General features: G+C 45.7%; 1 protein-coding gene across 2 annotated transcripts in view; it reads left to right on the forward strand.

Moving 5' to 3' along the window:
- LOC126278723 (translation initiation factor IF-2-like) overlaps window positions 1-16,657 on the forward strand; it is a 272,301-nt gene that overhangs the window by 230,277 nt on the left and 25,367 nt on the right. For both annotated transcript variants that reach the window (XM_049978999.1, XM_049979007.1), the window contains exon 3: window positions 10,882-11,294. In XM_049978999.1, the coding sequence (XP_049834956.1) occupies window positions 10,882-11,294 (413 nt within the window). The remainder of the gene's footprint in view (window positions 1-10,881; window positions 11,295-16,657) is intronic.

The following is a 16,657-nucleotide window of genomic DNA, read 5'->3' on the forward strand; positions in this document are numbered from 1 at the left end:
GGGCTGCATCAGCGCATCAGGGATTCCATGCGACGGAGGGTGGGTGCATGTATCGTCGCTAACGGAGGACATTTTGAACATTTCCTGTAACAAAGTGTTTGAAGTCACGCTGGTACGTTCTGTTGCTATGAGCTTCCATTCCATGATTAATGTGATTTGAAGAGAAGTAATAAAATGAGCTCTAACATGTAAAGTAAGCGTTTCCGGACACATGTCCACATAACATATTTTCTTTCTTTGTGTGTGAGGAATGTTTCCTGAAAGTTTAGCCGTGCCTTTTTGTAACACCCTGTAGATCTGCATCGAACCTCTCTAGTAAGTCATCTGCATTCGTGGCGTGTGTACGCTTCGTGTATGGCCTCTGTCGTCCATTTCACCTAGACGCCGATTGATGGCTGCCACCATGGAGTGGGGCGGCTGGGGCCCATTGGGATATCGTTGGCCATAGACGCTCAAGACTACGCGCCCATTGCCTCTTACCCAACACACGCGCTGCTCGGCCTAGGTGAATGTCTCCATGATGGGCACGTCAGCACACGACATACTACGACTGGGCGAGCCTGTGTTTCTACTGCATATGTTGGTCGTTCCAGTGTGCCGCTATTGCTATTACCGGTCTCTACAGTGTTTATGTAACAGGTGCGGCCGCATTGAGCCTTCCAGACTGCTGTCAGGTACATTGCGAGATGTTCTGCCCGAAGTCTGTTCGCATACAACGTTAGGACTGTTGCTGGACTGGAGTTCCAGCGGGAGGCGCCGGCACCTATAAATTCGACGCCCTGCTGCACAGTTGGGTGACGTTCCTGGACACCTGTTACTGTCCTCATTTTGTTCCTCAAGACACCTTGTACATGCCCTCGCAGTTTGTCGCCGTAACTTTGAAGCACCCTGTATAGGGAAGACAACGCCTAATACAGGAAACAGAAATTTTTGTGTGTTTCTTGCAACTTTGTGAAGAACGTCAGTCATTTCTTCCATTAATATTTACGTGAGCATAACGACTACGTTCTTACAGTCAAGTGTGTCCACTCGAAGAAAGTACGCTTGAAGAACAGCGTTCTGTGAGCACATTTTTACTGTCAAAAAGTGTACAACATTCAGCAACATTCTCTCATATGTATAGACTATACGGCAGTAGTTGCATGAACTGTTTATACGCTTCAGTGGAAAGTTCCTAGTTGGTCGCGTAAGTGTAACTGACGAACGCCTCAGTGTTGCAAGCTCATGTTGATTTCTTAGCAACACTTAACAGTTGAAAAAATTGCTGAGAAATGTCGAGTAAGTGTTCGCACAACCTATTCCATACTGAATTACAGTAGGACTTGTACAAAGTGGTTTCCGAGACGGCATGCCGTTCATCACAAAAAATAGAGATTTTGCATTTGCACCGAGCTCAAAAATCGTTTCAGTAGCGAAGGTGATACATTTTTGGATTAACTTGAACCTCTGATGAAACTTGGATAATTCAGTCAGAGTTCAGGCGTCAAAGTATACAGTGGATGTATCCTGATTGACCTATCCGTAAAAATAACTCAAAACGCAAACATCGGCTCCGAAGTTCAAATTAACCACCTTTTGTAGCACCCATAGTTATTCTGTGATTTTTTGGAGGAGCAACCCACCACCATCAATAGCCTCTACTACACAGACATGATTGATAAAGTCAAGCCCACCATGAAGAGGAAATGTTCGGGATGGCAAAGGAAATGCATGCTTCAGGACTTCTTTCATCAGGCTCAAGCGACGCTGTGGCAAAGTGGGTTGGTAGTTCACCTCATCTTCCGTATAGTCCTGACCTTGCCGCTTCCAATTTTTATCTGTTTGTCCCGATGAAAGAAGCTTGCGCGACATCAAGGTCATCGGAAACTGCGGCAGGTCCCCCAGCTTCCTATTGTAGCGATCGGAGTTTGTTATTCCGTTGTTTAAGCTACCTGTCCCTATCTCATGTCTCAATCAAAGTTCCACGAGAACATACGTTCAGAGCGAGGAACGTTTAAGTCTTTAATGGAACAGAGGTTATCAGGTCACTGAACAAATTTTCAGCACTATTTTGCCCAGTCACTAACAAAATAATTCTAAAACAAAGTTTACACTGTTACTGTTCGCTATTAGTTGACGCCCCGCAAGTCTCTGATGTTACAGCCCTATCCTCCATTACTGGAAGGTAGGTTACAATAAACCGCTGACAGCATTGTGGATGGAATTTTTCCCTTACAGCCTGTATGCCACTATCTGCTTTTTCACGTGTTTCTGAACTGAGTCTCACAACCTAACAGCTGGCATTTTGCCGAAGGAGCTCACTGATAATGGCGTGCTGGGCCAAGCTGTCGGATGCTGACCATCATCTGAAGCGTGCGGCACCTTCCCAAGGGGCTTGCCTCTCAAGGGGCAACTAACTATGACTGTCAACAGTCCACATGTGTCTCCAAGTGGGCCTGTCATTAAGAGCGACGAGTGTCGCTTCCTCAAATCCTTCCCCTACCAAGGGGCGCTTCCAGTGATTAGTTTCTTCGGCTTCCTGTTTCTTTAGTATACTTGGTGTTTCAAAATGAATATCGCATTTTAAAGGGGTTGTAGCATATATTACATTCAACTTCAATTATAAATATCACATCAAATGAAAGAGTGACTCAGTTTTTCATACAAGAGTTCAATGGGAGCACTATTCGTTATACGGCTCTCACACTGGGTCGATAGGCGAATCACAGTATAAACACTAGCGACACCACACAAACCAAAGACGACCGACACTAGAAGGTGTCGACAGTGAAAATTACGAAACAGTGGCTGAGGTAGAATTAACGCCGTCCCTCTGTCTACTGACAAGGGAGAGAACAGGATTCCACACACAATTTAAGCAAAAGCCTGCCGTCCCTCTGTCTACTGACAAGGGAGAGAACAGGATTCCACACAGAATTTAAGCAAAAGCCTGCCGTCCCTCTGTCTACTGACAAGGGAGAGAACAGGATTCCACACAGAATTTAAGTAAAAGCCTCCATCTCTATTTCCAAGGTTCCTTGCTAATTTAATCTCAGCTGCTTCTTTAATAACACAACTCCAGTAGCTGAAAGTACACGTCTGAATCTCCGTGTTGGTATCCATAGGATAACCGGTGCCAGACTATCAGAACTGGTTTATCTCTGTAAAGCGTCACGTACGCTTAAAACAACCGAGCAAATCCGCCATTGCAGAATATTGTCTTGGAACCGGTCATCCTGTGGAATACAACAACACGGAGATTCTACCATGCGCTTCCAGCTATTGAGGTAATGTTATTAAAGAAGTGGTTGAAATTATATTAGAAAGTAACCTTATAAATAGAGATGGTTTTTGCATAAATTCTGCGTGTAATACAGCCCTATCCTTAGTCAAAAAACAAGAGGGATAGAGTTTACACAACCTCACCCTGTTGGGCGGTGTCTGGAAATATTTGTTAATGAAATGAATGATGATATATGTCTTTCCCGGCCGATGTACCGTATATGGGGCGGCGTATGGAATTTATTGTTATTGAAATGTTCCTATGATTTAATTAATGCTGTTGTTTGCCGTTCTCAACACTGGTTCTCTAACTACAATATTGGCAACCAGAAAGTGATTAGCAAAACGTGAAGCCTGTAATTAGAATTGCTAGTGCGCACTTCAAGTGAGAAATACACTTATAGCTACAGCTTATAGCTCTGAGGAATTAGGAGATTGTCTGGGATTCATAATCAAAAACGATTCTTTCAAAAATGTTCACTATATTCTGAAAGTAACAGACCAAAAAGAATCCACACAATCCAACTACCAGAGCAGTTCAGAGTCTAATGCGCTGATGCAACTATAACTGTACAAATTAAATGTTTAAGTGAATGCTCGCCATAATTTGATGATAATGTTCATCAAACGCCACTAAATAATGGTAGAATGTCTGTCCCACGGCGGCACGTGAAAATACGACATGCGCGAACTGAAGTTAGATCATCAAAGTCATACCAGAATTAACACTTCACTCGAAAACGATTTCACGGTAACGCGTAACGGTTACGAGTAACTTATTACGGCATCCGAGGCTGCTTATAGCAATGATACCGACGCCACGCGACTCCCGGCGCACATGGTGCGCTGATCAGCGTCAGGAGAGAACTGGGGCCTTTCTTTCTCGTCGTCGTCGTGCGTGACAACTCGTGCATTCACTGCACGTTTTGGGCAGGTTAAGCAGGGCCTGCTGTTCCTGCGTCAGAGATCGCAATTTGTCGTTGTGGTCCTCACGTTTTGTTCGTCTTCACGTCTTCACGCTTCGTAATTTTTCTTCTCTTGCTGCTTGGATTACTCCAGCAGCAGGTCTGGCCATCTGGTCGCTGGGCGCCAGTGGGGCTGGTTTCCCAGCCCCCTGACCAGCGGGTTTTCGGAGGTCCTCGTCAACTCATAAAATGGTGTAGCGAGCGCGCGGAAGCGGCGCTCCAACATCTGGACTCCAGCGGCGTCGTGCAGCCTGCGTGTGCCGTAGTCCCTCGGCAGGTGTAGAGCCAGCCGAAGGGCTTTATTCTGCACACGCTGCAGCGTCTGGATGTGCATTTCTGCCGCGTTTCCCCACACCACGGCCGCGTACTCTAGCACTGGCCTGATGAGTGCTAGGTACAGCGAGAGGCCGCAGTGGGGGGGCAGTGTCGTCGTTGGGTTGAGGAGCGGGTACAGCAGGCGCAACCTGCCGAGCGCTCGGCCCCTCAGCTCCCGGATGTGTGGACCCTACGTCAGGCGTCGATCGAGGGTGACGCCGAGGTATTTTCCTGTGCGCGACCACGGGATGGGGCCTCCCATGATCCGCACTTGCAGCAGCGCGTCGGGAATGCGGCGGCGCGTGAATATCACCGCCTGGCTTTTCCCGGCGTTGAACTTGAGCCGCCATTTGGTGGCCCAGGCTCCAATCTCGTTGCAGGAGAGCTGCAGCCGGCGGCGCATTAGCTGCGCGTCCTTGCTGTGAGTGTAGATGGCGGTGTCGTCCGCGTAGAGCGCCAGGTGCACCCTCGGCGTCGTCTTTGGCACGTCGGCGGTGTACAGAGAGTACAGCAGTGGGCCAAGCACGGACCCCTGCGGTACTCCTGCTCGGATGTGGCGCGCCGTTGACACGCCACCGTCAGCGCGCACATGGAAGGTGCGCCCGCGCAGGTACGACTGGAGAAGGCGGACGTGCGACACAGGAACCCCCTGTACCAGCAGCTTGTACAGGAGGCCGTCGTGCCACACGCTATCGAAGGCCCTAGAAACATCAAGGAAAACCGCCCCGAGGTACTCGCGATGTTCCAGGGCCCCCATTGCCTGCTCCACCAGTCGTAGTAGCTGATGCTGCGTAGCATGACCGCGGCGGAATCCGAACTGCTCGTCAGGAAGCAGGCCTTCTTCACTGACGTGGCGCTGCAGTCGGATCGAGTAAATCCTCTCGAAGGTTTTCGAGAGGGAAGGCAGGAGGCTTATTGGGCGATAGCTTTGCGCCAGCCTAGGATCTTTGCCAGCCTTCGGGATGGCGACCACCTCTGCGTGTTTCCACGCAGCAGGGTAGACGCCAGTGCGAAGGATGGCGTTGAATATCGCTGTGACGACACGCACTGCTTCTGGCGGCAGCTTCTTCAGCAGTGCGTTACCCATCTTGTCACATCCCCCTGCCTTCCTGGGCTGCAGGAAGTTGAGGTGATGTTGGACCTCTTCTTCTGTTGTCTCTGTGAGGATGTCGTCCTCTTCCTGCTGGGTCAGGTACAGTGGGAGGCGCTCGTCCACCTCGCGGATCATGTCGTCATCGACGACGTCGTCCACCGGCCTTTCTTTCTCGCGCAGCACTCTTATATATAAAGCCGCGGTGCGGACGGCTAAGGGAACGCCTGAATAAATCCGCTGTCCCGACTAGCCGCTAGGCCAGTAATGCACCACTTCAAGTCATCGAATAAATCATTGCTTCCTTTGCTGATGGCCAATGAAGCTCTCAATTTAAATGTGCAATCAGCACACAGGTAAGTAATCATAATAACAGTCTGACGTGGCTAAGTCCAATATTTTGGGCGAGAGAATTAATTTAATTACACTACACGCAGTAGACGAGCTCTGAACTTGCCCTTTGGAGATACGCCATCGCTATAGTTTTATAGTTGTTCTGTTGAAACTTTTCACATCTTTATGATTGTAGCGTATCTCCCTTCTACATAAACTTAAACATCCTAGCTTTATTTATTCACCTACTTAATCTATCTTGCTTCCTCAATTTTAAGACAAAAACCAGAAAACCATGAGTTTCAACTAAAATTTTAATTTGTGAGATCCAGAATACTGTTTCTACTAAATTATTATGAAAAAGGAATCTAAATACAAATTTTTAAGTTTCTAGCTCTTTTCAGTTGCGCCAATGATTTTTACAGAAAAACGTCCAAATTTCGAAAGTGGTAAAAGTTATTGAACTGATATTCAACACATACTGATTTAGTATTACTCCTGACATGCTAGAAACGTTTCAGGTTATTTACTTGATTTTTAAAGTATTGCGCAACATTTATGGCGTCAGAGCTAGTTACAGCGGACTGGTTGGCACACAATGGAAAGACTGCTGTGAATTTTATACGGCGTGAGTAGGCTGCTTCCCTACAACCCGTTGCTTATTAATTTCAATGTCGGTAACTTCTGACGTCGGTCATCTTTGGTTTGTGTGATGGAGTTAGTGTTTACAGTGTGTGTGTGTGTGTGTGTGTGTGTGTGTGTGTGTGTGTGTGTGTGTTATCTTTTAGGAATTGCTTTTCAGTTGCGCCAATGATTTTTACAGAAAAACGTCCAAATTTCGAAAGTGGTAAAAGTTATTGAACTGATATTCAACACATACTGATTTAGTATTACTCCTGACATGCTAGAAACGTTTCAGGTTATTTACTTGATTTTTAAAGTATTGCGCAACATTTATGGCGTCAGAGCTAGTTACAGCGGACTGGTTGGCACACAATGGAAAGACTGCTGTGAATTTTATACGGCGTGAGTAGGCTGCTTCCCTACAACCCGTTGCTTATTAATTTCAATGTCGGTAACTTCTGACGTCGGTCATCTTTGGTTTGTGTGATGGAGTTAGTGTTTACAGTGTGTGTGTGTGTGTGTGTGTGTGTGTGTTATCTTTTAGGAATTGCTTTGCAACTCAAGGTTGGAAATTCGTTGCACAGCACTTAATCGCTGCAGTTTTGCTTTGAAAATGACAGGATGTACAGTTGTCGAAACATCGGTGATTGTAGACGTCACTCGATTGCATTTCCATGACTTATTTGAAGAAGTGCGTAGAAGTTGTGTAAGGAGGTTGTTTAGGTTTTTATGTTTGTAACGCCACGTAGCGCTCTGTATGAATATCACTGACTGTGCTGTGTGAAGTCTGTGGCTGGTTTGCATTGTTGGTATATATGCTATTGTAGTGTTAGGTAGTTGGATGTGAACAGCGCGTAGCGTGAGCCGCCAGCAGTGGTGGTTGTGGGGAGAAGATGGCAAAATTTTGAAGGCGGACAATCTGGACGTGTGTCCGTCAGAAAAACGGAATTTGTAAGACTATATATATATATATATATATATATATATATATATATATATATATATATATATATATATATATTTCAACACTATTAAGGTAAATACATTGTTTGTTCTCTATCAAAATCTTTCATTTGCTAACTGTGCCTATCAGTTGAAATGAAATGGTTCTGTGCGCTATGGGACTTAACTTCTGAGGTCATCAGTTCCCTAGAACTTAGAACTACGTAATCCTAACGAAACTAAGGACATCACACACATCCATGCCCGAGACAGGATTCGAACCTGCGACCGTCGCGGTCGCGCGTTGCCAGACTGTAGCGCCTAGAACCGCTCGGCCACTTAGGCCGGCGCGTATCAGTAGGTAGTGCCTTCAGTAGTTAGAATCCTTTATTTAGCTAGTAGTATTGGCGCTCGCTGTATTGCAGTAGTTCGAGCAACGAAGATTTTTGTGAGGTAGGCCTAAGTGATTCATGACAGGTATGGGTTATTGTTAATCACGGCCATTCTTTTGTAGGGATTATTGAAAGTCAGATTGCTTTGCGCTAAAAATAGTGTGTGTCATTTTAGTGATGATCAGAATAAGTAAAGAGAGAAATGTCCGAGTACGTCTGTTTGAAAATCAAATAACGTAACGGGTTTACGAGCACAATAATTCATAAACTTTTCTAAGGGGATGTTTCGTATGTAATGAATTACTGTGCTGGTAAAACCTTTACGTTATTTGATTTTCAAACAGCTGAGCAGAACTGAACGTGCTCAATCATTTTGCTCTTTACTTATTGTGATTCCCGCATCTCGTGGTCGTGCGGTAGCGTTCTCGCTTCCCACGCCCGGGTTCGATTCCCGGCGGGGTCAGGGATTTTCTCTGCCTCGTGATGACTGGGTGTTGTGTGCTGAACTTAGGTTAGTTAGGTTAATGTAGTTCTAAGTTCTAGGGGACCGATGACCTGAGATGTTAAGTCCCATAGTGCTCAGAGCCATTTGAACCATTTTTGAACTTATTGTGATCAACACTAAACTGAGACATAATATTTTTAGCGTAACGCAGTCTGACTTTCAATAATCTCTACAAAAGAATGGCCCTGACTAACAATAACCTATACCTTTCATGAATCATGTACCTCACAAAAATCTTCGTTACTCTAACTACTGAAGGCATTAATTATTGATAGGCATAGTTAGCAAATGAAAGATTTTCATAGAGAACAAACACTGTATTTATCTTAATAGTGTTCAAAAGTCATAATATACAGGGTGGTCAGAAAATGTGTGAAATGCTTGTAGGGATGTTACAGGGCAGTTTATACTGAGGGATAAATTTTAAGAAAAAAATTCGATATGTTGCGCCGTTTCCGAGTTATTTAGCATTGAATTTAGCCAATCAGATCGTCGCGCGCGTAAATTCAAGTTTCAGCTAACGAGACAAAGCACTCCTTGGGCAACACCGCACCTGGCAGGCCGCTTGAGTGTAAGCGCGCGACACCCCAATTTATGCCTCAGTACAACCTGCCCTGTAACATCCCTACAAGCATTTCACACATTTTATGACCACCCTGTCTATATCAGTTCATGACATCCACTCTTACAAAATTTCGTTTTTCTGACGGACACACGTCCAGATCGTCTGCTCTCAAAATTCTGCCATCCTCTCCCCACATCCACCACTGCTGGTGGCTCACCTCCAACTGCGCAACGCTACGCGCTGTTCACATCTAACTGCCCAACACTACAGTAGCAAATATTGCAACAATGCAAACCAGCCACAGACTTAACGCAGCACAGTCAGTGATTTTCGTATAGAGCGCTACGTGCCGATACCAACATAAAATCCTAAACAGCCTACTTATACACTCCTGGAAATTGAAATAAGAACACCGTGAATTCATTGTCCCAGGAAGGGGAAACTTTATTGACACATTCCTGGGGTCAGATACATCACATGATCACACTGACAGAACCACAGGCACATAGACACAGGCAACAGAACATGCACAATGTCGGCACTAGTACAGTGTATATCCACCTTTCGCAGCAATGGAGGCTGCTATTCTCCCATGGAGACGATCGTAGAGATGCTGGATGTAGTCCTGTGGAACGGCTTGCCATGCCATTTCCACCTGGCGCCTCAGTTGGACCAGCGTTCGTGCTGGACGTGCAGACCGCGTGAGACGACGCTTCATCCAGTCCCAAACATGCTCAATAGGGGACAGATCCGGAGATCTTGCTGGCCAGGGTAGATGACTTACACCTTCTAGAGCACGTTGGGTGGCACGGGATACATGCGGACGTGCATTGTCCTGTTGGAACAGCAAGTTCCCTTGCCGGTCTAGGAATGGTAGAACGATGGGTTCGATGACGGTTTGGATGTACCGTGTACTATTCAGTGTCCCCTCGACGATCACCAGAGGTGTACGGCCAGTGTAGGAGATCGCTCCCCACACCATGATGCCGGGTGTTGGCCCTGTGTGCCTCGGTCGTATACAGTCCTGATTGTGACGCTCACCTGCACGGCGCTGAAGACGACACGTCTCCATTCGTCCCTCCATTCACGCCTGTCGCGACACTACTGGAGGGGGGCTGCACGATGTTGGGGCGTGAGCGGAAGACGGCCTAACGGTGTGCGGGACCGCAGACCAGCTTCATGGAGACGGTTGCGAATGGTCCTCGCCGATACCCCAGGAGCAACAGTGTCCCTAATTTGCTGGGAAGTGGCGGTGCGGTCCCCTACGGCACTGCGTAGGATCGTACGGTCTTGGCGTGCATCCGTGCGTCGCTGCGGTCCGGTCCCAGGTCGACGGGCACGTGCACCTTCCGCCGACCACTGGCGACAACATCGATGTACTGTGGAGACCTCACGCCCCACGTGTTGAGCAATTCGGCGGTACGTCCACCCGGCCTCCCGCATGCCCACTATACGCCCTCGCTCAAAGTCCGTCAACTGCACATACGGTTCACGTCCACGCTGTCGCGGCATGCTACCAGTGTTAAAGACTGCGATGGAGCTCCGTATGCCACGGCAAACTGGCTGACACTGACGGCGGCGGTGCACAAATGCTGCGCGCCTAGCGCCATTCGACGGCCAACACCGCGGGTCCTGGTGTGTCCGCTGTGCCGTGCGTGTGATCATTGCTTGTACAGCCCTCTCGCAGTGTCCGGAGCAAGTATGGTGGGTCTGACACACCTGTGTCAATGTGTTCTTTTTTCCATTTCCAGGAGTGTAGTTGGTGGGGATTATGACGAAAAATAGATAAAAATTGTACTGCTTTAACAAAAAATTTTTGCTGTACTGCTGTTTGTCTATTTAATTACTGAATGAGGCTGGTATGTGACCGAGGATTATGCGTATGACAGGAGGAGGGTGAAGCCGAAGCAGCCCCGGAGGTCGAGGAGGAGCCCGGCGATGCCGGAGGACAAGAAGAAGGCGAGGTGGCGGCATCTCCGTCAGAGGAGACAGAAGCGGGGTCAGCGGAGGCGGCTGAGAAGGCCGAGCAGACAACGGTGCCGGTGAAGGCGCGCATCATCTGCGCCTCGGGCGAGGAGCCGATGACGATAGGCAAGGCGCTGGTGCCCGGCGGCTCCCCGCTGCACATGGAGGTCCCTGGCGCGGGCACCCTGGTGCTCACCGCCAGTCTGAAGGCGCCTCCAGAGCCCGAGGCTTCCTCTTCGCGAGCGTCCGCACCTGGCCCTGGAGGCGAAGTGAAATGCCTCTGCCCAACGTCGAAGAAGCGTGGTGGCGCGGAGGAGCAGATCAAGGCTCTCGCCACGTACGTCCTCTACCTTCTTTATTCATTTGTTCCATTACTTCGCCGCGTGGTCACGGGCGTCTCGCCACGGTTCGCGTGGCTCTCCTAGTCGGAGGTTCGAGCCCTCCCTCGGGAATGGGTGTGTGTTGTCCTTCGTTTAAGTAAGATTGTTATTGTTGTTTTGGTCTTCAGTCCTGAGACTGGTTTGATGCAGCTCTCCATGCTACTAGCCTGTGCAAGCTTCTTAATCTCCCAGTACCTACTGCAACCTACATCCTTCTCAACCTTCTTAGTGTATTCATCTCTTGGTCTCCCTCTACGATTTTTAACCTCCGCGCTGCCCTCCAATACTAAATTGGTGGTCCCTTGATGCCTCAGAACATGTCCTACCAACCGATCCCTTCTTCTAGTCAAGTTGTGCCACAAACTCCTCTTCTCCCCAATTCTCTTTAATACCTCCTCATTAGTTATGTGATTTTCCCATCTAATCTTCAGTATTCTTCTGTAGCACCACACTTCGAAAGCTTCTATTCCCTTCTTGTCCAAACTATTTATCGTCCATGTTTCACTTCCATACATAGCTACACTCTGTAGAAATACTTTCACAAAATACTTCCTGACACTTAAATCTAAACTCAATGTTAACAAATTTCTCTTCTTCAGGAACACTTTCCTTTCCATTACCAGCCTACATTTTATATTCTCTCTACTTCGACCATCATCAGTTATTTTGCTCCCCAAATAGCAAAACTCCTTTACTACTTTAAGTGTCTCATTTCCTAATCTAATTCCCTCAGCATCACCAGACTTAATTCGACTACATTCCATTATTCTCGTTTTCCTTTTGTTGATGTTCATATTATATCCTCCTTTCAAGACACTGTCCATTCCATTCAGCTGCTCTTCCAGGTCCTTTTGCTGTCTCTGACAAAATTACAACATCATCGGCGAACCTCAAAGTTTTTATTTCTTCTCCATGGATTTTAATTCCTACTCCGAATTTTTCTTTTGTTTCCTTCACTGCTTGCTCCATATACAGATTGAATAACATCAGGCGTAGGCTACAACCCTGTCTCAGTCCCTTCCCAACCACTGCTTCCCTTTCATGACCCTCACTCTTGGTTTCTGTACAAATTGTAAATACCCTTTCACTCCCTGTATTTTACCCCTGCCACCTTCAGAATTTGTAAGAGAGTATTTCACTCAACATTGTCAAAAGCTTTCTCTATGTCTACAAATGCTAGAAACGTAAGTTTGCCTTTCCTTAATCTATCTTCTAAGATAAGTCGTAGGGTCAGTATTGCCTCACGTGTTCCAATATTTCTACAGAAGCCAAACTGATCATCCTATAAGTCGGCTTCTACCAGTTTTTCTATTCGAATGTAAGGAATTCGTGTTAGTATTTTTCAATCGTGACTTTTAAACTGATAGTTCGGTAATTTTCACATCTGTCAACACCTGGTTTCTTTGGGATTGGAATTATGATATTCTAGGTTAAGTTAGGTTAATTAGTGTGTAAGCCTAGGGACCAGTGACCTCAGCAGTTTGCTCCAATTGTACTTTCCTCAAATTTCCAAATTTGTTTCACTACTTCCTCGCTGACTAGGATGTTACCTCTCTCTCTCTCTCTCTCTCTGTCTCTTTCTCTCTCTCTCTCTCTTTGTCTCTCCTTTGTCAGGAAAGTTCCAGGACAGGTCTGTTTATTTCTTAGTTTGCAATACTAAAAAGAAAGAAAAGTTGCTTTTATGTTACCTGGTATGTGTGCGTCCTTGCAACGACCTTGGCCATGTTTCTGCACAAGCTCACTAGGTGGCAGGGCTGTGCTTGGCAACACACTGTCTGGGTTGTTGGCGCATTAGTTACAGTGACACAATGGATGTTGATTGTGTCCAAAGACTGAACATTAAGTTCTGCGATAAGCTCGGAAAGACCCCTAGTGAAACGTGGACAAGGATTAAGTAAGCATGTGTAGGTAAGGCACTTTCAAGAAGTCTTATTTTCGAGCGGCACAAAAGGTTTCGTGAAGGCAGAGTTTCAGTGCGAGGCATTCCCAGAACTGGTCACCCATCTACAGCACATACCGATGCAAACGAGGGGCGTGTAAGGCAGTTATTGCAATAAGGACCGACATGTAACTGGGCATTCGATATCAGAAGAACTTAATTTAAGTCGTGATATGTGCCATACGATTTCGCGCTAAGATGTAGGGAAACGGAAACTTAAAACAAAATTCGCCCCTCACACACTAACAGACAATCAGAATGTGGAAAGACAAATGAATTTCTGCTAAACTACTGGAAAGACCCAGACCTGATCCCCCATTTCTGCCAAAGATTGTCGCTGGGGATGAAAGTTGGTGCTACCAGTATGAGCTTCACACGAAATGTCAAAGTGCTGAATGGCAGATTCCTGGATCACCAGCCTCGAAAATCGTCAAACGACAACCTTCGAGAACAAAGACAATGTTGATCGCATTCTTTGATAGTAAAGGATTAGTTCACCGCGAGTGTGTTCCTCCAGCTCTGACAGTGAACCAAACTCTTTACATCGAAGTCTTGAAATGTTAACGACAGGCAGTACGACATCACCTGATTTGTGACATTCTCAGCACTGGTTCTTACTGCTTGGCAATGCAAAACCCCATACTGCTTAATCTGTTACCGAGTATCTGGCGAGACATTCTATTCTTACCATTCCCCATCGGTTACATTCGCCCGTCTTGTTGCGGCTTTTTCTTCTTTCCGCGAGTGGATAGGCGACTGAAAGGAAAGTTTCATTAAGATATCACAGACATCCAACGAGCTGTGACAAATGATCTTCCAAGCATCTCAGTTGAAAATTTCCCTGCTTGCTTCCAAGCCCTCCATAAATGTTGGCAACTGTGTATAGATAGCCAAAGGGACTACTTCGATAGGAGCTATGATCATTACTTGGTAAGTGCAATTTTCTATTAAAAGAAGAACATATCCTGGAACTTTACTGATAAAAGGAGTATAAATTCCATCCAACAGTGACTAACTTCCTATCATAGTAGACTTCGTAATGCACAAAAAATAGATACAGCAGGTGTACTCTCTTCTTTGTCCCGTCCTTGACCCACCAGTTCAAGGACGCAGTAAATGGTACACAATTCAATACTTAGAAAAAGTCACACTGGATACAGCCAGAAAGTTTAAATTCAGGAATGTGAAAACATCATTTTATGTGGACAACACTGTCAGACACTTTTTTCCCAATGGTAAGACAGCACTCTACCTTTGGGAAAGAATGGAATATATAAAATTACTTGTGATTGTGGCAAATTCTATGTAAGTCAGTCTGGAAGGGCAATATGTACCCCCTTGAAGGAACACCACAGAAGTTGGAAACTTAGAAATGGAGACACTACCTTCGCAGACTACTTGGTTAAAGAAGGTCATAGTGTCACATCCAGAAAGGAAGGAAGATGAACTATCTTGAAATAATGGAAATTAATAAACATGTCCATCAATCTAAGCTTAGTACTAGAGGGCCAGACACAGTTCCCTTACATAATCCCGTCCACGCCATGTTGTAAATTACCCCTTTTACTCACTTGCCCCATTTTTCTATAATTTCTCTCTTTGTGTTAAAAATTTTTTAATTCGTATAACCGCAGCTGCTTCACTGATCTGCTTAGTAACACTATTACACCTTATCTGTTAGTAATTTAGGACCTATATAAATCTCTGGAAATGGAGATACTCTGCAGATGCACTAGTTTAAAATATTCGATACAACAAAATTTCGCTGCACCACATATTTGTCTTTATACCTAATGATGGCGTAACGGCCGAAAACCGGTTCGTGGAACAGTTAATAAATATTGTAGGATATAACACCAGTGTTGGGTATGTTCCAGTCCCAGTTTATAAAATATTCTACCATGAGCAGGCGGAACAATCAATGCAATACATAAAAGGCTAGTGTGTGATCGTACTGACAGAATTATATCCATCCACTGCCACTACTCGTTGTGGTGGTAGATAGCCCTTGGTCTCATGCTGTTAGAAAGGGAGTTTGGTCACGGTGTGTGGCTGTGGGCGAGTGTGGCGGGCAAAACTCCGCGAAATGTGAAGCAATAAATAATCTTAGGAGAAACTATACACTCTGTGACTTACGAGTTCTGCCGTACATCTGAGAATATTTTCATTGTTTAACTCGTCCGACATAATACGATGCTTGCGCAATTTGATGATTCAGACTTTAATAACGGCGTTTAAGATCAGACACGTCTGTTTCTAATCTCTCAGCGCGTTTTCGTCAATAACACTTCACCGACGATCAACAGAGTCACTAAGAAAAAGATCCAGATAAACTCAACAACAAAAAATACTCGTAACAAATGTATAATCGAACGGTACAGTACATTGATTACGGATAAACATTTCGCTTACTCTTCGTGAGTATAATCCTTTTTATAATTTCGCGCGTTTCAAAATGGCTCTGAGCACTATGGGACTCAACTTCTAAGATCATCAGTCCTCTAGAACTTAGAGCTACTTAAACCTAACGAACCTAAGGACATCACACACATCCATGCCCGAGGCAGGATTCGAACCTGCGACCGTAGCGGTCGTGGGGTTCCAGACTGTAGCTCCTAGAACCGCTCGGCCACCCCAGCCGGCTCGCGCGTTTCCTTTCCGGCTTAATTTAAATATTAAATTTTTGATATTAAAATTTTAAATGTTAAAGAATATTACTAAACTAGCACTAGCCCCGTGGCGTTACTCGCATTTAAATACTGTATGTCTGCAAGACTTAAAGTTAATGCCAGTATGGATTGAACAGGGCGAGGGTTGTCTATGCGAGTATATTCGCTAACAAGGTAAAGTTCAGAAGTCATAAAGAATATAGATTTTTTAAAAGAAATAAGTGTACCGCATCGGTGCATTGTATTGAGAGATCTGCCAACCAAATCACCCGCTTTCACCTACCACATTGTGGATGAAACACGCTGAGAACTCTGTCGCCATACAGTGCGTAGAAACCGAAACAATAAAAACATTTTCACATATACGGTAAAGTTAGTGAGTCATATATTATTTAGCTTCATCGGTTTCTCGGAGACCGCTACCTGTCACAATGTTTTGTTAACTTGCTTAGATTATTGTAATATATTTTAATGGCTGTTCTGTAAAATGTGCATTTCTCGAGAACAGCACACCATACCATAGTAGGTACTGCACAACTGCATAAGAAGCGCCGGTCGTTGTGGCTGAGCGGTTCTATGCGCTTCAGTCGGGAACCGCGCGGCCGCTACGATACAAGGTTCGAATCCTGCCTCGGGCATGGATTGTGTGATGTCCTTAGGTTAGTTAGGTTTAAGTAGTTCTAAGTTCTAGGGGACTGATGACCTCCGATCT

Source organism: Schistocerca gregaria, chromosome 1, assembly GCF_023897955.1.
Source record: "Schistocerca gregaria isolate iqSchGreg1 chromosome 1, iqSchGreg1.2, whole genome shotgun sequence".
In the NCBI taxonomy this organism is placed as follows: Eukaryota; Metazoa; Arthropoda; class Insecta; order Orthoptera; family Acrididae; genus Schistocerca; species Schistocerca gregaria.